This window comes from Nelumbo lutea, chromosome 2 (assembly GCF_056320005.1).
Source record: "Nelumbo lutea isolate HS-2025 chromosome 2, American lotus-T2T, whole genome shotgun sequence".
Lineage (NCBI taxonomy): Eukaryota > Viridiplantae > Streptophyta > Magnoliopsida > Proteales > Nelumbonaceae > Nelumbo > Nelumbo lutea.
The window spans coordinates 69505759-69527739 of NC_142685.1; the positions used below are offsets into that span (position 1 = coordinate 69505759).

At 39.0% G+C, this 21981-nt stretch overlaps 1 protein-coding gene across 1 annotated transcript in view; it reads left to right on the plus strand.

Moving 5' to 3' along the window:
* Window positions 1–1402: 1402 nt before the first annotated feature.
* The window catches only part of LOC148871406 (protein STRICTOSIDINE SYNTHASE-LIKE 3-like), a 33804-nt gene continuing 13225 nt past the window's right edge, over window positions 1403–21981 (plus strand). The window contains exons 1-2 of the mRNA XM_088968608.1: window positions 1403–2662; window positions 3900–4175. Coding sequence (XP_088824734.1) covers window positions 2334–2662; window positions 3900–4175 — 605 coding nt within the window. The 5' untranslated portion in view covers window positions 1403–2333. The remainder of the gene's footprint in view (window positions 2663–3899; window positions 4176–21981) is intronic.

Below are 21981 nucleotides of genomic sequence, written 5' to 3' on the forward strand. Positions count from 1 at the left end.
GAGGGTTTTGGGTAATTTTGCTTTGGCTATTGGATTAACTTATCTTTCAATGATAGGGCAGCTTGGTTGGGTTTTGGATGCAATTGTTTCGATATGGGTAAGTTGTCCTTTCTTCTTTTTAGGCTTTTGGTCCAGTTCAGGTGCTCATAGTTCTTGAATAAGCTTTTCTTAATGCACAGTGGGATATCAATTGCAACTTCTCTCGTTTATTTGTGTTGAGAAAATACTCTCACATGTCATCTGTTTGTGATTTTGGTTGCATTTGATTGTAGTATGTTTCACTGGGACTTTTTACTTGTTAATAGTAGAGCTAGAACAGGTAACTATAATTTCGTAGGGCTGAGACCCTGAAGCATTCTTGTGAAAATAGCTCCATTGTGAAAAAGATGGTGGGATTAGCATGGCTTAGATGGCTGAATCTCATGTTCACCAAAGGTCCTCCTCTAGAGCTGTGCATACTCTGGCTTAGAGAGCTAAATCTTTTGACGATGTGTGTTATTGGTGGCATTATTCACCACCAATCTGGCTGGAACCTTATATTTGTAGTCTTTTTGTGTTTAATGAACCAATCAAAAAAATTAAGAGAGGGAGAAGCATATTTCTTTATAAGGAAACAACTAATAGTTAATAGGGAGAGGAGAGAATCATTTTTCTTTTTAAAATTTTTGAACTCTTTAAATCTGTTGAGAAGAGAATGTGGTTATTCATACTATACCCCAAAAGTGCCTAAACAGGCTAATTTGAATTAGGAGCATGTACCACCAGTATGAATATTAAATATTTCAAATGGATGATTGCTTGATTCTCCACATAAGTATTGTCAGATATTGAGGTGTAGCATGAGTTTTTTTTTTTTTTTTTTTTTTCGCTACAAAGGTGTAGCATGAGTTGTTCCACCTGTTTGATGATTGAGGAACATGGATTTTTTTTTATTAAATAAATAAAGTGTATAAATAATAAGAACAATTTTAATTTATTTGTTGTATAATTTCATATAAAGACTAATTTAAGTTCTATAATTTTTATTAGTATAGTTTATTTTTATGAAATTTCTATGAGTGCATCACTGCTTAATTGATATTCTTTGAACTCCATTTAAATATATATATTATTTTTATTTCCGTTGTTCCTGAATACACTAATGCTTCTTTCCCATTCCCTCTCTCATCTTACCCATCTGGTTCCTCGTTGGACGCTGTTACTCAGTTTATGGATGCAAAGAATGTTGGGCGTCGTTATTCAGCCATTTTCTCCTATAAATTTTCTTGCAAAACAAACACTAGAAAGTGGATTTTCTCACAAAAACTTTCTCATCAAACAAACACATTATAACTAACTGAGAAATTAAAATTTTCCCTTATCATCCCAATATTTCTCATCCCATCCTTTTCCCTCTACGCTCCAAATTCTTGATTGGAGTCCTTAAGTGACTGAGCTCACAATTTTCCCTCTACGCTCCAAATTCTAGATCAGAGTCCCTCTACACCCTCTTAACGGGTTGACCCAGATTTTGGCACTGCTGATGCAACTTTGTCAGGTACCGGTCGATTGAGGAAAAGGAAACAACGGTGGCATCAGACGATCACATCAGTTCAGTGGTAGATTCGCCCCAATGTTTACATGAGATCAAGCTGAAGAGAGATACCCCTAACATTGTATAGCATTCTTGTTGATCTTGAACCCAGGGATGACAGTGAAAGTCACATTGGGGTTGCTGGATGAGAAGAATGCATCATTGTTTACAGATTCATTTATTTTGGACTCTTGGGTTTGAAAGTTTGGGCTCTGTTTCATTCTCTTGAAAATGAATAATATGTTTTATTTTTAAGGATAATTTTAATATTTTCAAAAGTTTTAAATGGCACATGAGATTATGTAATATACATAACTAACGGTACATTAATAATAGATATTAAATTGTTGCATATAAAAAATTTAGGTAGTATATTGTTGCATTTTAAAGTTTGGATAGTAAATTGGCACCCGAAAACTTTATTGGTTTGGACCCACAGTGGGAAAAGAATTATTGCCGTTCGTGGAGTTGCTATAATGCTACCTACCGCACAGAACCCTGCAACCAGTCAACAACCTTTTCGTGTAAAGTCGCAAAAAAGTAGTTATGTACCAATGATATCTGATAAATCAACGTTTAATGTCTCAAAATTACATACTCAACCAAGTCCATTTCAAGAAAATTAGGCAATCGACCTATTCGTCTAAGCTCGTGGGGTTGGTTGCAAAGTCTGGTACACGTACAACCAAGTGAACCAACTAGCCAACCTTCCCAACTAACCAACCTTCCCAAGTACTGGGAAATTTGCTAATTTCCGGCAATGTCCCTGACCGGAGTTTTCGCCGGGATATTCCTCCTGTTGGCTCTCTACTGTGGAATCGACCCCTTTAAGCACAGCGCTATTTACGATTTCCCAGATTTTGTAGCTCACAAAATCGACTTGCCACCCTGGTCGGATATTCCAGTTGAGAGGGACAGTCAGAATCTGTTACAGAAAGCAGAGATTAAGTTTCTGAACCAGGTGCAAGGCCCTGAAAGCGTCGCGTTCGATTCCCTCGGTCGGGGACCTTATACTGGGGTTGCCGACGGCCGGATTCTTTTCTGGAACGGCGAGTCCTGGACTGATTTCGCTTATACTTCCCCAAATAGGTGAGTTGGGTCGTTTTCTTTGCTTTTTCCCCCATGTTTCGATCTTCTGAGTTTGTAAACCGTACAATACTGTTCTCCAACATGAATGTTCTTGTTTTTCACGTTCTTGAACATATGGTTTTCTTTCAGAGGGTTCGGCTATGATACCGGAAAAGCTTGCACCCATCAACCGGAAAGACATTATTAAGAACACCCCCTAGTGTTCTAATATTTCTGGGGTCAAATAGGACAAGACGATTTCTGTGTTTAGAATTAAACTTGATTTTAGCATGTACTTTGTGCATATCATATGCTTTTAAGCTTAAGTTTTTTTTTTTTTGGTTTTCTTTGAATGGTTTAGACCTCGAGGTTTTAATTTTGTTAGAAGAGGGTTATTCTGCAACTTGTAATCTTTTAACATGAAGGAATTGCAAATGGTAATTAGGATGAGACGGGAAGAGATGCCATACCAGGAAAGATAACACTATTCATTCAACCAGGTTCGGCCAGTTGACGAGGATGATGGGGTTGGTCAATATATGCTACTTTGTAATTAACTTATAAATTAGCAAGTAGTAACCAACAATCAATGAATTGAATATAATTCCCAAAAGAAATATGGGACTGAAGTTAATTGGATCTATCTTTTTTTTTCCAGAAATTCTCTAATGTTTAACACTGTTTTTTAATACTTTGATAGCTTTTGAGATAAAAAATATCCACTCTTACCCGATTTTATTTCTATTTAAACTTTAAAATATATGAGAAATAGTTTGTGAAGGAATTTGGACAACCCCTTTATATGAGTCACGCATCTAAATCCTTATAGTCCCTAGTCTCTCCATCTCTTCTCTACCTGTTCTTAACAAAGTAATATAAGCTAGAGAGTAGCTTAACAGGGAGGGGCTTAATTGTTCAAAAGCAGCCATGGCAATGATGGAGGACAACAAAGGGAAGGGCATAACCTTCCTGGTTGGTCAACCTCCAAGAAGCTCTTAATGGTTGCTTCAAATAGATAATACTGCCCAAGGGTATGGAATTGTATAGCCAAATCAAGTTTTGTCAATTGCGTCTTATCCAAAAATCTGATAACACATGGAAACACATAAATGAAGATTTATGTTAATTTGGGTTTTCTTAACTTGTACACAGAAACAACAATCTGGAGCATTTTTCTTGTTTTTTTAGCTTCTTAAATGCTTTTATCCCCCACTTGTATTTTCACTTAATATCTTTTGCCATATGTATCTGGGTTCAGGTCAGAATTATGCAGCCCAAAGCCATCACCAATGGGTTACTTGAAGAACGAGCACATCTGCGGCCGTCCACTGGGGCTTAGATTTGACAAGAAGACAGGAGAACTTTACATTGCTGATGCATATTTTGGGTTGATGAAGGTGGGGCCAGAAGGTGGGCTGGCAAAATCACTTGTTACTGAGGTGGAAGGGGTTCCGTTGAGGTTCACTAATGATTTGGACATTGATGATGAAGGAAATGTCTATTTTACAGATAGCAGCATCAAATACCAGAGAAGGCAAGGTCTTTCTAACACAAATATACTTATCACTTATCAGTGGCTATTATACATGTCATGAATGCATTTGATGTGGATAATTTTTTTATTATGGTTGTTACTCTAGTTGCTTCCTCACGTTTTCTGGAATGTACCCCAAAATCATCACTGGGTTCTACTTTACAAGGAATACTGAAGCCTAAATGCTTCATGGCTGTGCAATACCTAGGTGCACTTGGAAGAGGATTGGTTTCAATCTTTGATTGCTGCTAAGAGGACATCCTAAGAATTTTGACTGAATGATCAAGCATTTGAGTTGCCACATTCTTTTGGGCAGTGAGATAGAATCAATGGATGCTAAATCTGAAATGTCAACAAGCGACTGCTATGTTGTTGTTTCCTCCAGTATTTTTGTCTTAGGACTGGTTATCACTCTTTGGACTAGTAAACTATACCTTTTTCAGAGTTTCATCAAACCAACTTCAGACATCCTACGTTTTTTTCTTACACTTTTCTCCTGCACTTCCATTCAGTGTAGGTATTTACACATTAATAGGTATTTAGCACGTGTAAGGGGACAACTTTCATAGACTGGATGGGAGTGTAGGAGAAAGTTGAGGAAAAAGCATAGGAGATCCTGACCCCATCAAACCTGGTTCATGAAATAGCTGACTGAATTCTAAAAGTAGGTTTGTTTGGCTTAGGGATGCTTGTGACTCTAAAGTTCAATATCCCAGGCAGATGAGAAGTTGGCATATAGAAAAACAAGTCAGTCATTCCCTTGCTTTTTTCTTGTCTCCTTTTTTGATGAATTAATGTCCAAATTTGTATATATATATATTTTTGTCTTTTAGTTTTCTTTGCACCTTCTAGTAATATTTAATTCCCAAATTTGAGGTGATTGGTTTTATGATGTTTTCTATTTTTGAGTCCCTAGGAGTGGCTAAAAGAGCCTCTTGAAACTTTAATAGGATCGAAGTATTTAAGAGAAACAATAGTAGAAATTCCACTGTACTGTAATATATTATTGTGGGCTATGGCTGATTCTTTGACTAAACAAGGGGTCTCAAGGGCTGAATTATTTTGGGCTACCTTATGATTGTATCTTGTTAAGAGTGTGTTTATGTTCTCATCTCTAGGGGGGGGGGTAACATCTTATGCCTCCTCTTAGGGTGAATGTATACTTTCTTCCATAAGTAATAAAATCATTATTCATTTATAAAAAAAAAATATTATTGCGGGCTGGCCAGGCTAAAAATGGTCACCCCTAATCTTTATTATATATAAAGTGTGAATGAAATGTGAAACTTTTTTTGGACTAAAATTACCCTCTGCTTCTTTGTTTAAGAAAGGGTATAAAAATCCTTTTATTATAGCTTTAGTGGATACTAAAATGCCTATATTTGTGTATTTAATTCATCTCTAATTGTAATGGTTGAAAATGTAACTTCAATTATTACTTTCCACCTCATTATCCCTTCTCATTAAGTCTTATACTTAAGGCATTAAATGCTATACTTAGAAGTTATTTTCACTAAAAAATACTACTAATTAACTCTATATCAATATTTTTAATAATATAAACCCATATATTTTAAAATCGACTAAAAAACAAACCATTTTTTATCAAAGTGGTGGCTAAGTAATTCAACCATCCGAATCAAATTGATCAATCATCAATTTAAGTCTTACATTTTTTTTGATAAATGAACAATAGAAAAAAGATACTCCCAAAAGAGAAAACACTACAAAAAAGAAGAGTTTAGCCAAGCAAGTAGGCTTACCAATGATACTTGAAACCAATGTTAACCCGAATGGTTAGATTGTTCGGCCCGGGAATTGTCTAGGCAATCGGTTCCGTTTTACCCCAAACCCGGTCCCTGGCCAAAAAACTGTTGAATTGGTCAATGACCCTGTTAGTGTAGGGGTATTTATGTCTTTATACTTATGTTGAGGTTGCTGATCTGTAATATTGTATTAGAACTAGTGTCCCTCACTTAAGTAAGGGCACATGTGTCTTTTCCATTATGTTAGTAATATAAAACATGTTTGGCCAAATGGGAGGTAATTTTTTTTCTCATTCGAACCGGACTTTTCTTCTCTCCTTTTCTCCTCTTTTCTCTCTCTCTTTCTCTCTCTCTCTTTCTTCTCTCTTCTTCTCTCTTCTTGGCTGTTATCAGACTAACAGAACTCAAGGGCAAGTCGAATCATAATATGGTATCAGAGCACAACTAAGCAACTCAGATCTGCCCAGATTTCTGTTTTCTGCGCACTTAGTCTAGAGTTTTCTCTTGATTCCTCTACCATCGATTGGAGATAAGGGAAAGGGTTGAAAAGGGGTGGTCGCCCTCTTCCCTTGGAGGTCTCTATGCCTCCGGTTGTGATGTTCATGGTCGGTTGCTGTGGTTTCTAAGAAGCCCTCCCCTAATCGATGAAGAGAAGAGGGCTGATTCGTGTGGTGCAGTGGGTGTCTTGTGTGGTCTGATTTTTTTTTTTTTGTGTTTGGTTTGTTTTTCGGGTGATGAGGTAAGAGATTTCTATGCATATTTTTGTTATGAACCAAATAGGAAGTATGTTTCAGATCGTATGGTGGGATTTCAGACTGTAGTGTGCTTGGGTTTATGCTGTTTTTTTTGTGTGATTTGAAGGGGGAGTGGTCCTCATATAGTGTGGTGAGATTTCAGGTAGTCGTGGGGTAGGGTTTGTGGTGTAAGGAGTGCAATCTTCAGCAATAAAAAGTGTTTAAACCAGTGTGATCAGTGTGATCAAGTAGTGTGCAGTGTGCCGAATTCAGTAATAACAGAATTCAGCAACGGGAGATAGTAGTGCTAGCAAATCTAATGTGATGATACCTACTGACTACTTGAATGTTCAAATGACCTCCATTAAGCTGAATGGAGAGAATTATGTACCTTGGGCTAAATTTGTAGAAGTTATTCTGAAGGCAAAGAAGAAGGTGAAACACATAAGGGAGAAGAAACCCTCCACTGATTCTCATGAGTATGATGATTGGGAACAAGAGGATGCCCAGATTATCACGTGGTTATGGAATGGTATGGAACCCAAGATTAGTGCAAGTTTCATGTTTCTCGACACTGCCAAAGATGTGTGGGACCATGCTAAGAAGTTGTATTTTGGTCAAGACAATACAACCAGAGTATATCGGCTGTATCAAGAATACTTTAATCTGCAACAGGGCAATTAGAGTCTTGAGGAGTACTATGCTAGTATGAGAAACATTCGTAATGAGTTGAATGTTTATCACCCCCTCACTTCTGATGTCAAAATTCAGCAACAACAGAGAGAGCAACTTGATGTGACTCGATTTTTGGTGGGGCTGAAATCTGAGTATGAACCAGTGCGGGCTCAGATACTAGGAGGATCAGCTCTCCCTTCCTTAGAAGAGGTGTTTGCTCGACTTCAGGGGACTTCCATTGGATCTACTGAGAACTCTAATGTTTCTGATAGATCAACCTTTGCAGTATCAAGGGGCCGTGGTGTTAGGGGTGGAGCTCGGGGAGCTTAGTCTGGCCATAGTGATAGTAGTGGTCCAGTATATGGCCGGAGTGGTGGTGGTGGACCTACATATAACCATGGTGGAGGTAAAGATTCAGGGGGAGCCCGTGGCAGAGGGCGTGGCTCGGGTCCGAGATGTACTCATTATGGTATGGATGGACATACCATTAATTATTGCTATGAGTTGCATGGTCCACCCTGAATTTGGGCTAATCATGCCATGACTAGTGACACCAGTTTCAGACAGGAGAATCATTCAGTTGATCAGATGCATCCTACATCCACAGATGTTCCCAGGAAGGAGATGGTGAGTGTTCCCCGTGATGAGTATGAGAGGTTTGTCAAATTCACATCTCAGCTATGGCTTGTTTGGCATCTACACCCAATCCCTGGATTATTGACTCTGGAGCCTCCGATCACATGACTAGAACCCCAGTTGTGTTTTCTTCCTTCTCTCACTGCTCAACATCACAATCTGTTACCCTTGCTAATGGTTCCGCATCCTCCATTTGTGGTGTTGGCAATGTTAACATGACCCCCTTATCTTTATACTTAGTTTTGTATGTCCCTAAATTTCCGTTTAACTTTATGTTTGTTAGTAAGTTGACCAAGTCGCTCAATTGCTCTATTACTTTTTACCCTTCTTCGTGTGTTTTTCAAGATATTAAGATGGGGATGAAGATTGGTGGAGGGCATGAAGCTAGTGGATTGTATTATTTTGACGGTGGTGGAAGAACATCAACAGCTCTCCAGTCATCTCTCTCCTCTCCAGTGGCACTGTCAATTTGGTCATCATTCGCTGAAAGTTTTGAAGTCTTTGGTTCCTTCGTTGAGTCAACTTTCTGTTTTAGTTTGTGAGTCGTGTCAGTTGGGGAAACATCATCGTGTTCCCTTTAGTCCTAGGGTTGATAACTGTGTGTCGAGTCCTTTTTCTTTGGTTCATTCAGATGTTTGGGGTCCTTATAAAGTGATGTCATACAATGAATATAGATATTTTGTCATTTTTGTTGATGATTATTCAAGGATGATGTGACTCTATTTAATGAAAGAAATGAGTGAATTGTTTACCATCTTCCAAAAATTTTATGCTGAGATTCACAACCAATTTGGTGTTCACATTAAAATTTTTTGTTCCAGTAATGGCTGTGAATATTTCTCTTCATCATTTCATCAGACCTCATGTACCTACACCCCACAACAAAATGGGGTGGCTGAGAAAGAATCGTCATCTTTTGGAAACAATTCGATTCCTCATGCATCACATGAATGCTCCCAAACCCTTTTGGAGATGTGGTGCTTACTTCTTGCTTCTTGATTAATCGGATGCCCACGTCTATCCTTGATGGTCATTCCCCATTCACTACCTTGCTTCCCACCTTTTCATCATTTTCCTCTTTCTCCTCGGGTTTTTGGGTGTGTCTGCTTTGTCTATAATCTGGGCCCCGGGACGGACAAGTTAGATGCACGATCCATTAAGTGCATCTTCCTTGGCTATTCCCGGACCCAGAAAGGGTATAAGTGTTATCATCCTAGTTCTTGACGTTCCTTTATGTGTGCTGATGTTATCTTCTTTGAGTCTACTCCGTTTTTCTTGGGGTCTGGTGATGCTTCTTCCTCCTCATCACCTCCTCCTCTTCCACTTTCAGTTGCGGATTCTGTTCCCCTTGTTCCAGCTGTGACCAAGTCCTTGCCTCCAGTCCCACCACCTGTTGAACGGCCACTTATTCGTTAAGTGTATACACATCGCCCACATGTACCGGCTGCTACTCCTCCAGCTCCATCAACGTCAACAGATCTGGCAGTTGTCTCCACACCAGCCTCAAACCTAGTATCTGATCTTGATCTTCCCATTGCCTTGCGAAAAAGGTAAACGCACTTGTACCCTTCATCTTATTTCTAATTATGTTTCACTCACTCACCTTTCCGCTTCCCATTGCCACTTTATCTCTTTGTTATCCTCAATTGTTGTCCCTAAGGATGTCCAGAAAGCCCTTGCCTCTCCAGGGTGGTGCCGTGCAATGGAAGAAGTACTCTTATCTCTAACTCATAATCATACTTGGGACCTCACCACTCTTCCTCCTGGGAAGCAGGCTGTCGATTGTAAGTGGGTTTATACTGTTAAGTATTTACCTGATGGTAGTGTAGAGCGCCTGAAAGCTAGATTGGTTGTAAAATGGTACTCCTCAACCTATGGTATTGACTACACAGAGACCTTCTCCCCAGTTGCTAAGATAGGTTCAGTTTGTATTGTGATCTCTCTTGTTGCTATGTATGCTTAGCCCCTCTATCAGTTTGATATCAAGAATGTTTTCTTGCATGGTGATTTGCTCGAGGAGGTCTATATGGAGCAACCACCGGGGTTTGTTGCTCAAGGGGAGGATGGTAAGGTATGCAGACTAAAGAAGGCTATTTATGGGCTTAAACAGTCTTCTTGAGCATGGTTTGGTAGGTTCAGTGAGGTGGTAAAGAAGTTTGGTATGAAACAGTGCCAAGTTGATCATTCCGTCTTTAGTCATGACTCTCAGGCAGGAAAAATCCTATTGGTGTGGTGTATGTGGATGATATTGTTATTACCGGGAATGATAAAATGGGCATTGATAGGTTGAAGACTTTTCTACAGGAACATTTTCAAACAAAGGACCTTGGTAAATTGAAATATTTCTTGGGGATAGAAGTGGTAAGGTTTAAGCATGGTATTAATTTGTGTCATAGGAAATATGTGCTTGATTTGCTAAAGGAAACATGTTTGTTAGGTGTTAAACCAACTGAAACACCTATGGAAACAAATACTAAGCTGAGTAGTGATGTGTGTGAAGTGTTTGAAGACCCTGGCAGATACCGGCGACTTGTAGGTAAACTGAATTACCTAACCATTATTCGGCCAGATATTTCATTTGTGGTTAGTGTGGTAAGTTAGTTCATGCAGAAACCTCTGGTTCCTCATTGGGATGCGGTTCTAAGAATTGTGAGGTATTTAAAAGGGGCTTCTGGTCATGGTTTGATATACCAAAGTGGTGGAAAACTTGAAATAGAAGGATATACTAATGCTAATTGGGTCGGTTCTATGTCTAATAGGAGGTCTACCACAGGCTATTGCACTTTTCTTGGGGGTAATCTGGTGATATGGAAAAGTAAGAAGCAGACAGTCATAGCGAGAAGCAGTGCAGAGGCAGAATATAGAGCTATGACACATACTACTTGTGAATTAGTGTGGCTAAGGAATCTTCTACAGGAGATAGGATACAATGTTAACACTCCAATGAAGCTCTACTGTGACAATCAAACTGTAGTTCATTTTTCTTCTAATTCGGTGTTTCATGAAAGAACCAAGAACATAGAGGTTGACTGTCACTTTGTGAGAGAGAAGGTGCTGAATGGAGTGATAGACACTGCATATGTTAACACAGGGAACCAGTGGGCTGACTTATTTACTAAAGGGTTGAGTCGGGGAAGAGTGGACTACATATGTAACAAGCTGGGATTATATGATATATACTCTCCAGCTTGAGGGGAAGTGTTAGTGTAGGGGTATTTTTGTCTTTATACTTATTTTGAGGTTGCTGATCTGTAATATTATATTAGAACTAGTGTCCCTCACTTAAGTAAGGGCACGTGTCTTTTCTATTATGTTAGTAATATAAAACATGTCTGGCCGAATGGGAGAGGTAATTTTTCTCTCATTCGAACCAGACTTTTCTTCTCTCCTTTTCTCCTCTTTTCTCTCTCTCTTTCTTTCTTCTTTCTTCTTCTCTCTTCTTGGCTGTTATTAGACTAACGGAACTCAAGGGCAGGCCGAATCATAATAGACCCGTTGACCCAAGTGGTCGAACCATCGACTCGTTTAATGTTTTTTGGTAGTTTTTTTTTTTATTTTAATTGTTATTTTTAATTTTTTTAAAATTTTGTTGTCAAAACGGGTTGTTCATTCAAATCTAACGATTGAACTGTTGACCCGAAAACCAGTGGCTAGAACAGTTCCGGTTCCGGGTCATTTTTTAAAACATTGCTTGAAACTTCACAACTCTTTTTGATTATCACATATTTGGATGAGGTTCTCATATAATCAGGTTTGGATTTTGCAATCTGCATCTGATTAATAATAATAAAGCAAAAAATATATAAAATTTATAGAAAATTTTGGATATATTATTATTATTATTATTATTATTATTATTATCATTATCATCATCTAGAATTTCCACGTGCAATGCACGTGCACTCTAACTAGTACATAAAAAAGGGCAGCCCATTGCACGAGACTCCCTCCATGCGGGGTCTGGGGAAGGACAGATATACACAGTCTTACCCCTGCTGCACATACATAGAGGCTGTTCCTAGGATTTGAACCCTAGCAACCCAGGTCGCAATGGAGCAACCCAACTGTTGCACAAAGGTCACCCCTAATACATAGCATTTAGTTATGCATAAGTATGTATACATAAGCATTTGTTATGGATATAGTATGTGTTTGATTAATGCCTATACTTATATGATAATGTAAGTAATTTAGATGATACTCGTCATATATATTATGTGTTTATATGTAGGTTTCCTGAATTTAGATGGCATAAAGTCTGTCCCACTTGCTTGGGTTGGCTTACCCCAAGTTACGAGATGCAAATTGGGTGGGCGCAACCTGACCTAACCCGAGCTTTTGCACTAGTTAGCTTGGGTTGAGGCCTTGGGTAGCTTGATCCCAACTTGAGCTACTGAGTCCACCCAACAAAATGATAAACACACCTATGTAGATGTGTATATTACATATGTATGTATAGAAGTACATATATTACATAAGTCTTGAAAAATAGGTTGGGCCTGAGTTGGTAAATTGTGTAACCTTGAGCTGGGCTGAGCTTTGCTCGAAGAGTTGGAAATCAGATTAGACATTGTCAAACCAAGTCTAGTGGCCGGTCAAATTTTTAAAAAATTTCTAATCCGACCCGAGAATCGATTTCTTGATGATTTTGAAATCTGAAATTTTAGGATCGATCTTGCACTGAACCACACCAGATTTGAAACCCAAATTAAAACTGATTATACTTGATACGGAGAGCACAATGTGCAGCTCTTAGAGTGGTAGTTCACACTCAATATCAGACTCAAAATCAGCCTCCAACTGAAGATGGCATAGTTGTGTGTACGAAGCATATTCAATAACACAGTTTCAACAAAACTGGTTCCAAACTTGCTTGGATTGATGTACTATGTGAACCTAATGTCATCTGATGTTTTTCTTCCAAAAACGCAGTAGATAACTGATGTAAATCAGCCCCTAACACAACTGGGCCAAATTAGGGTTTCTAGGAGGCAAGGGAGAAAGAAGAGAGCAAGAGAATGGAGAGAGTTGGGTGTATCATCCCTCCCCTCTTAGTCCCTAACATAGAGCAGTCTCCTAATCCTATTAGGAGCTGATTCGAATCCGTTTTGGATTAGGACTTTATCTTTATTTGATAAACATTATCTTCTTAAGAGAATGGGTGCTCCATACCTAGATCTATACCCATTTTTGACCCAAATCACATGTAATCTCTTAATTAATCATATTAGCAATGGGCCTTAGGCTCATTTTCTTTAATAGTTCATGACCCAAGGTGTTGCATAGCCATTTGGGCCTGTATATTGTATGGCATGGGACCCACAAAGGTCTCAATAATTCCATAAGGATTTGGCCTGACCTCTGGAAGAGGTTATGATTACTAAGTTTTGGATTGAGTTGTCTTTGACATGCCAACTAGTGAGATACATCAAGGGTTAAATATTTGGGTATGTTGGGGCAGTTTGGGAAATTACCTGAGTGGGAGATCATAACAATAGGATTGACCCCTTTGTTAGACAAAGTGATATTAGAGTTTACACTCTCTCTGATGGAAACTTAAACTGCTGGCAGTGGATTTCAATTGTATTTGAAATCTGTTTGCAAAATGTATTTATATGTAATATTATTATTTTATGAAAAAGGTTTTAATCTCGGAATCCATTCGAGCTGAGTGTGACACTACATTATGAAGTCAGGGAAGATGTCCCTTTCTGTGGGCAATGTTTTGATGATTATGGGCTAAGAGCTTAGGTGTACAAGACCATTATAGGGCTGACTACCTGATGGGCTTGATCTTACGTAAGTCCATTATTCTTAGGCTTTCATAGAGTGGTTGAATCCAAGAATCATTTATGTGTAAATGTTGAGCCCAAACCGATAGGGTCAGGGGTTCACTGCCCTTGAAAGTGAATTCATCCTAACCTCTTCCATAGGTGGGGCCGGACCCTTATGGAATTATGTGAGATCTTTGTGGGTCTCACACCATACAAAATTCAGGCCCAAAGTCGCCATGCAACACCTTGGAACATGAACCACTAAAGAAAATGGGCCTTAGGCCCATTGCTAATATGATTAGTTAAGTGACTTAAGTGAAGGGATGAGAGATCCATCGTATGGATGCCCAAATTTTGCGGAATAAGGTGGGCGAATTTCAAAAAAATTTCTCTCCCTTTCAACTGGGAATCGCATTCCCTATTTAGAAAATCATATTTTCAATGATCAATCTTGAACCATAAACTGAACCAGATCTGAACAAAAGCAGTAGGAGAGAATTATACCTGATACGGAGAAGTAATATCTCCCAATGGAGGTGTTCACGCCCAAGGAAGGATCCAAAGACTGCTCCCACTGAAGATGGTGCAGTGCAGGATGGAGCAGAATCAACAGAGTTCTTCTCCAAGAACCTAGTCCTTCGCAAGAAATGGCAGGATGGCACGTGAGCACAACTTCCTATCAGTCCTTTCACAAAGAACTGATATCAAGATCAAATATTGACTTCTTCCACTGAATTGGAGATCGAACTAGCAAGGTAGGCGGCGGGGAGAAGGAGGCGGCAAGAAAGAATTCTGTAGGGTTGCTTAATTCTTTCTTCTATGATTTCAGCTCTAAAGAGGATGTGAATATGTTTCTTCTAAAGGCTGCCGCCCCTTCCTTCTTTTGTAACCCTAAAGGATCAGCTCCTAATCCAATTAGGAGTTGCTGATCCAAATCATATTTGGATCAGACATCCCTTTAGGTGATAAGGATAAACCCTTATCTTATCTATAGATTAGATCAACCTTCTCATAATCTCATTAAGAGGTTTCTAGATCTGAATCACATTCAGATCTGGACTCTCTGAGTGGATAGGGTCAAGACTCTATCCTATCTGCTAATCCATCTCAGAATTCGCCCCATATTTAACTAATTAAAACTGCCCAGTTCGAAATGGGCTTTAGGCCCATTAAGGTCATGTGCTCACTTAGCCTTCCTAACTGTTGCCCAGTTGAGCTTCCTTGTATGGCGTGGGACCCAAGCATTGATCTACACATCAGCCACATGGGTTCAGCCCAGCCTTTGTTACAAAGCCTGGCCGAATACACTGTTATGGACAGAGCACCCCCTGAAACCCATCAAATGGGCTCTATGGGCTCAACACTTACCCTAAGTGGTCCCTGGGCCAAGCCACCTTGTAACACCCAGGGACTGTGGGTAGATGCAAGATTAGCCTATCAGGTATTGTCCTTAATGGTCTTACACTCAACCTCTCAGTCCATAATGATCAAACACTGCCCGACAAGAGAGGACCTCTCCTTCGGCTGCAAGGAACGGTGTTGCACTCTCTACTCATATGGATCCCGGGAATTAAAACCTTTTGCAAACATTTTAGAAACCATAATGTATATATACTTTTATATCTCATATAAAATATATTTTGCAAGACAAATCTCAACGATTGAAATCGGCTGCCGACAGTCTTGGTTTCCATCAGAGAGAGTGCATCCCCGATCATTACCTTTGTCCGACAAAGGGGCTGATCCTGTCACTATGATCACCCACTCAGATGAATTCTCAGATTGTCCCAACATACCCAGGTTTTGACCCCCGCTAAGGATCTCACTGATTGGTACATCAAAGATAGCCCAATCCGACACCTAGTGCAGTATCATAATCGAGCCTAGGGGTTGGGTGTAACTTTCCAATTTTGCCCATTAATCTCCAAGGTCTAGGGCAATACTGGAAATCTGGTCTAGTTCAAAGATTCAATTGATCCTACACTGCATGTGCCTAGGGTCTCACCCTGGCAGTTGAGACAGGCCACCCCAACCGACTTGGTGGCACATTAGTGTCAACCTTATCAGGATAGGTCTCTCCAGACCGACCCACTGGCTGTGAACATTCTAAACTAACACGAGTCTCATTAAGTGTCCAGTTTAAGGGTATTGCACAGAAACATACCAAGGAAACATGAATCAAATATGTACTTTTATTCATTTACAATAAACTCATAATGTACATCATTCTGATTGAAGCTAAGGGCATACAAAACTGTCTAACATTAAGTTATCATGTGATTTGGGTCGAAAATGAGTATAGATATGGGTATGGAACACCCATTCTCTTGATAATATAATGCTTATTGTAGGAAACTGTGAACTTCACATTAAGTGTATTCGTGTGACACTCTGAGATGTACTTAGATTTAATTGATTAGGATCAACTTTCCTATCCTAGTAGGATTAGTTTTATTTTAATCTTATCTTATATTGCCATGTGAGCATTAAAGTTCTTTTACAATTAGGAAACTATGTATATAAATTAAGGAGTGGGGCGGCCGTTTGAAGCACACCAACCACTCTCTCCTTTTTAAAACCTCTCCACAAGTTCTCCCTCTTCATCTCTCTTTTTTTTCTTCTCCTCTTCTCTCTTCCTTTCTTTATTTTATGTTCAAAACCTAAGTGATATTTGTAGTCTTGTACGACTACTTGGTATCAGAGCAAGATCTAGGGCTTCTCAGTGAGTTTGATCCAGCTGGCCACATGAGAATTGCCTAGGGCTGGAAGAATAGAAAGATCAGTTCTTCGGGTGATTCTTGTAGGTTATCTACAGCAGCAGTCCAAAGATTGGATCGATCCTTGATAACCAGGAAGAATCAGAGAAGGATAAGAGGATCAAGATTAGTTCTTGATCAAGACTGGAGGCGGCTATCAGAATTTCAGAGGAATTTTGGTTCGAGATCAGCCTTTCAAGACTGGAAGAGACGATCAGAATTTCAGAAGTTCTTTGATCACAAAATTCCCTGGTGAGATTTCAATCTTTCTTAAGATCGGCAGCAAGAATAACTTGATCTAAGAGGTATAGTTAGAAAAATTTCTCATTTCTATATTTCTTTTGGGGTTTAAGAGAAAACCCTCGAGATTCAGGACTGTTATTATTTCAGGGTGGTAATCAGATTTGTCTCTCTCGATTTAAAGTAATTCTTTACTCTCTGGAAGACTTAATAGAGCTGTTTTAGCAGGACTGTTACAGCTGAATCATTTTTTTTTTTTATTGTTATTAGTCTCAAGACCCAGTAGGCCGACTGTCACAATAATTAGAGAGGTTTCTTTTACTGAATCAGAATTCTTCATCTTGTCCCACTACTAGTTACAGACCCAGTAGGCCGACTAGTACAGTAATTAGGAAGTGCCCTTTAATTAACTTCTAAGAATGGAGTTTAAGAGCCAAGGAGAGGGTGTTTTGGGGACTAGTTCAGGTGGCATGACTGAAAACACCTTCCCGATTACAACTGTAAAGTTTGATAGTTCAAACTACTTAGAGTGGGCCCAATCAGCCATGATGACCATTGGGGGAAGAGGAAAGTTGAACTATTTGTTGGGAGATGTGAGGGAACCAACTAAGGAGGATCCCACTTATGCTAAGTGGATTCAAGAAAATTATTTGGTGATGACATGGCTGTGCAACTCCATGCAGCCACACATCAACCAAAATTACTTATGGGCAAAAACAACTAAAGAAATATGGGATGTTGTGAAAGAAACCTACTCTCAGCCCCTTAATGTTGCTAGGGCTTATGAGCTGAAATGTGAGGTTAAAAATCTCAGACAAGGAGAGAAACAGGTCTCTGTTTATTTTTCAACCCTAAAATCTCTGTGGCATGGGATTGACCACCTTGAAACAATACATGGGAGATAGTTGATCAGCATAAAGGAAAGAAACTGGTTGGATTAGATGGGTATTCACAGTCAAACACAATGCTGGTTCTGTTGAAAGGTATAAGGTCTAATTAGTTGCAAAAGGATTTACTCAGACATATGGTATTGACTACTTAGAAACTTTTGCACCAATAGCAAAGATGACCACTATCAGAGTACTATTATCTCTTGTAGCTAGTTACTCTTGGCCATTGTATCAGATGGATGTTAAAAACGCCATTCTCAATGGAGACTTGCAGGAAGAAGTTTACATGCAGTTGCCTCCAGGATTTTATGGTACGGAGACAAGAAAGGTTTGTCGGTTGAGCATAACTCTATATGGACTAAAACAGTTCCCTAGAGCATGGTTTGACAAATTCAGACGAGCCCTTGATAGGTTCGGATATGTGCAGTCTCAGTCAGACCACACCTTGTTTATTAAGAGAGTGGATTCCTTCGTAACCTTGCTTGCCGTGTATGTGGACGATATTGTAGTAACAGGGAGTGATACTAGTGAAATTGAGTCTCTTAAGCAACTCCATCAAGAGTTTGAGGTAAAAGATCTGGGGGAACTATGATACTTCTTGGGCATTGAGGTAGCTAGATCAAAGCATGGGATTTTTGTCTCTCAATGAAAGTATGTTCTTGATCTGCTAGAAGAAACGGGAGAGTTGGGAGTTAAGCCTGCATACACACCTATTGAACAGAACCACAGGATTAGTGCAGAGGGTGGAGAGCCTATTGAAGATAAAGCTATGTTCCAACAGTTAGTTGGAAAGCTTCTCTATCTTTGCCTCACATGACCTGACATCAATTGTGCAGTCAGTGTAATTAGTCAGTATATGCACTCTCATAGAACTACTCACCTCCTTGCGGTTGAAAGGATATTAGCATATTTGAAGAGGTCCCCAGGCAGATGCATTTTGTTTAAGAAAAATGACCACATAGAGATAGAAGTCTACATAGATGCTGATTGGGCTGGGTGTGTTGATGACTGAAGATCTACCTTTGGATATTGTGCCTTTGTAGGAGGTAATCTGGTCTCCTGGAAGAGTAAAAAACAAAGTGTTGTTTCTCGTTCAAGTGCTGAAGCTGAATATAGGTCCATGGCAAATGGTGTGGCTGAGATTCTTTGGTTGAGATCATTACTTGAGGAATTGAGTATTGTTGATTAGAAACCCCTAATGTTGTACTGTGATAATTAGGCTGCCATTAATATAACCCATAATCCAATACAACATGACAGAACTAAGCATATTGAAGTGGACCGACATTTTATCAGAGAAAGGGCTACATCTCAAGAAGTATGCCTTCTCTACATCGCCTCCGACATGCAGTTTGCAGACCTTCTCACCAAGGCTGTTTCGAGAAAGAAGTTAGAAGAAGATCTATGCAAGTTGGGAATGACAAATATCTACTACCCAACTTAAGGGGGAGTGTAGGAAATTGTGGACTCCACATTAAGTGTATTCATGTGACACCCTGAGATGTACTTAGATTTAATTGATTAGGATCAATTTTCCTAGTAGGATTAGTTTTATTCTATCTTATCTAGGATTAGTTTTTTTTTTAATCTTATCTTATATTGCCATGTAAGCATTAAAGTTCTTTTACAATTAGGAAACTATGTATATAAATTAAGGAGTGGGGCGGCTGTTTGAAGCACACCAACCGCTCTCTCCTTTTTAAAACCTTTCCACGAGTTCTCCCTCTTCATCTCTCTTTTTTTTTTCTTCTCCTCTTCTCTCTTCCTTTCTTTATTTTCTGTTCAAAACCTAAGAGATATTTGTAGTCTTGTACGACTACTATGCTTATCAATTAAAGATAAAGTCATGGTTCAATTTTGATTTTGATAAGCTCCTAATAGGATTAGGATAATGCTCTATATAAGGGACTAAGAGGGGAGGGACAATTCACTTAGTTCTCTCCATTCTCTTGCTCGCTTCTCTTCTCCCTTACTTCCTATCAGTCCTAACTTGATCCAGCTGTATTAGGAACTGATTTCCATCAGTTCTCTACTTTGTTTTTAGAAGAAAAACATCGGAGGATACCAGGTTCACATAGCTACATCAGCCCAAGCAAGTTGGGAATTGGTTTTGCTAAAACGGTGTTGCTGAATCGGTTCACACACACACACACACACTGCCATCTTCAGTTGGAGGCCAATTTTGGGACTGATATTGGGCGTGAACTACAACTCTAGGAGTTGAACATTTTGGTCTATCTATCAAGTATAATCAATTTTAACTTGGGTTTCATATCTAGTTCGGTTTAGTGTAAGATCGATCCCGAAATTTTAGATTTCAAAATCACCAAGAAATTGGTTTCCGGGTCGGGTTAGAAAGTTTTTAAAAAGTTTGGTCAGCCACTAAACCTGGTTCAACCATGTCTAATATGATTTCTATCCCTTTCAATAGTGGTATCAGAGTACTAGGTTCAGTTCTTGGACTGAACCAAATAAGATTTGAAACAAATGTCAAATTGACATGAACTAGTCTAGCCGATTTGACCTAGTGAACATATGAACTAAGAATTCGTTTCTTAGTTTGGGGCCAATATTCAAAATTTAGTCTTTAGATGTTTTGATATTACTTGGAATAATTTAGTGGTGAATTCTTGAATTTATGGGCCGAAAGTGTGATGGAGATCGAATTCTTTATTGGTGGCAAGTTTAATGCACACCATGCTTTTTTGATATTCTTGGTTTGTAATTTTTTTTTTAATTTATTAGGTTTTTTTCCTCGTGTAAGCACTAGAGGTTAGGGTTTTCTGAGTTTGTTTACACTAGAGGACAAGCTGGAGACCACAGAGGATGATGGAGTACAAGTTTGATGTGGAGATAGCAGATCGATGGATTCTTGCAGATTGTCCAGATCAAAATCGGACCATCACACTATCAGCCCTAGTTATTTCCTTCAATTATCTTCTTGCTGATTTTTTTTTTTGTTGTTTTGATTATGAATCATACTAGAGAATTTTCAGATCCGATGTTTTTGAATTGATGCATGTTTTGGACACCAAACCCTAGGCCGATTTGATCTAGCTTTGGTCCACCTTACATGAGCCAAACCTAGGGTTCTTTGGGGACCATTAATAGCCCCTTAGACCAATGATTAAGTGATCAATTTTGGACCTAGGCTAGTTGGGTTTATTTTAAAGCAAAATAAGCCCATTTCAGCATGAACTACTATAGGGGTCGAACTACCTTTTGTAGTTGGGATTATATATCAAGTCAAATTTTATTGGATAAATGGGTCCAATAATGAACTGCTATATGGGTCAGACCTAGGCTAGTTGGGCTTATTTTAAAGCAAAATAAGTCCATTTCAGCATGAACTGCTATATGGGTCGAACTACCTTTTGTAGTTGGGCTCATATATCAAGTCAAATTTTATTGGATAAATGGGTCCAATAATGGGTTGATAATGTGTTAATATAAAGATTTGGGTTTTACAAGATTTAAGTTGATTCTTGATCAATTATGTGTGATATGCTATATGAATGTGGTTCGTACATGGGCTATAAGTGCTTGACCCATGTGAAGAGTTTATGTGGCTCTCTATGCCCATCATGGCTGAGTGACATGATTGCCATGATGTACATGGATCATTGAACGATCTCCCACGTAATGAGCCCTTTTCTTGTTTCCTCTTTAAAGAGGGAACTTGCAGGAACCCTAGCCCATTTAGGGCCCACTTAAATATGACTTTATGAAAGTAAGTGGGAGCCACTATAGTAAGACCTAAAACCAACCTAGGGATTGATATAATTGTTCCCTCATCAATGGTATAAGTGCTAGATGATAGGGAATATCATAAGGCGATATCTCTAAAGGCCTTCTATCATTAGCATGAAAACAGGTTGAATTGGTGGACATAGATGCACCATAAAATTGGGCTATTTGTTTTACTGAGACAGTTGGTTGAATTGCTTAATTGGATGATAGGGGCATCATAGACTAGTAGGAAGGGACTATCTTAAAATGAAAGACTCTCTTACAGTACCTTGGGGCTCCTAATATGATGGTTGACACTTAGCAATTAGAAATGTTTAACCTAAAATGGCTATGGACCTTGTCTAAGAGGCCAAAGGGGAAGCTTATGAGACATGGGTGGATTCATGATCCTTTACAGAAAATGGTGGGGCTTATGCAGCTGAAACAGTTGGCCTCATGCACTTATGTGATTTCCCACATTTTTAAACATAAATAATGTTTCCATCCTGGTGATAGAGGGTGATCTTAGAGATAAACACATAGAAATGAAATGTAGATAAAAGTTCATTCTATGGTATATAACATGAAACAATAATTAGGTTGTGG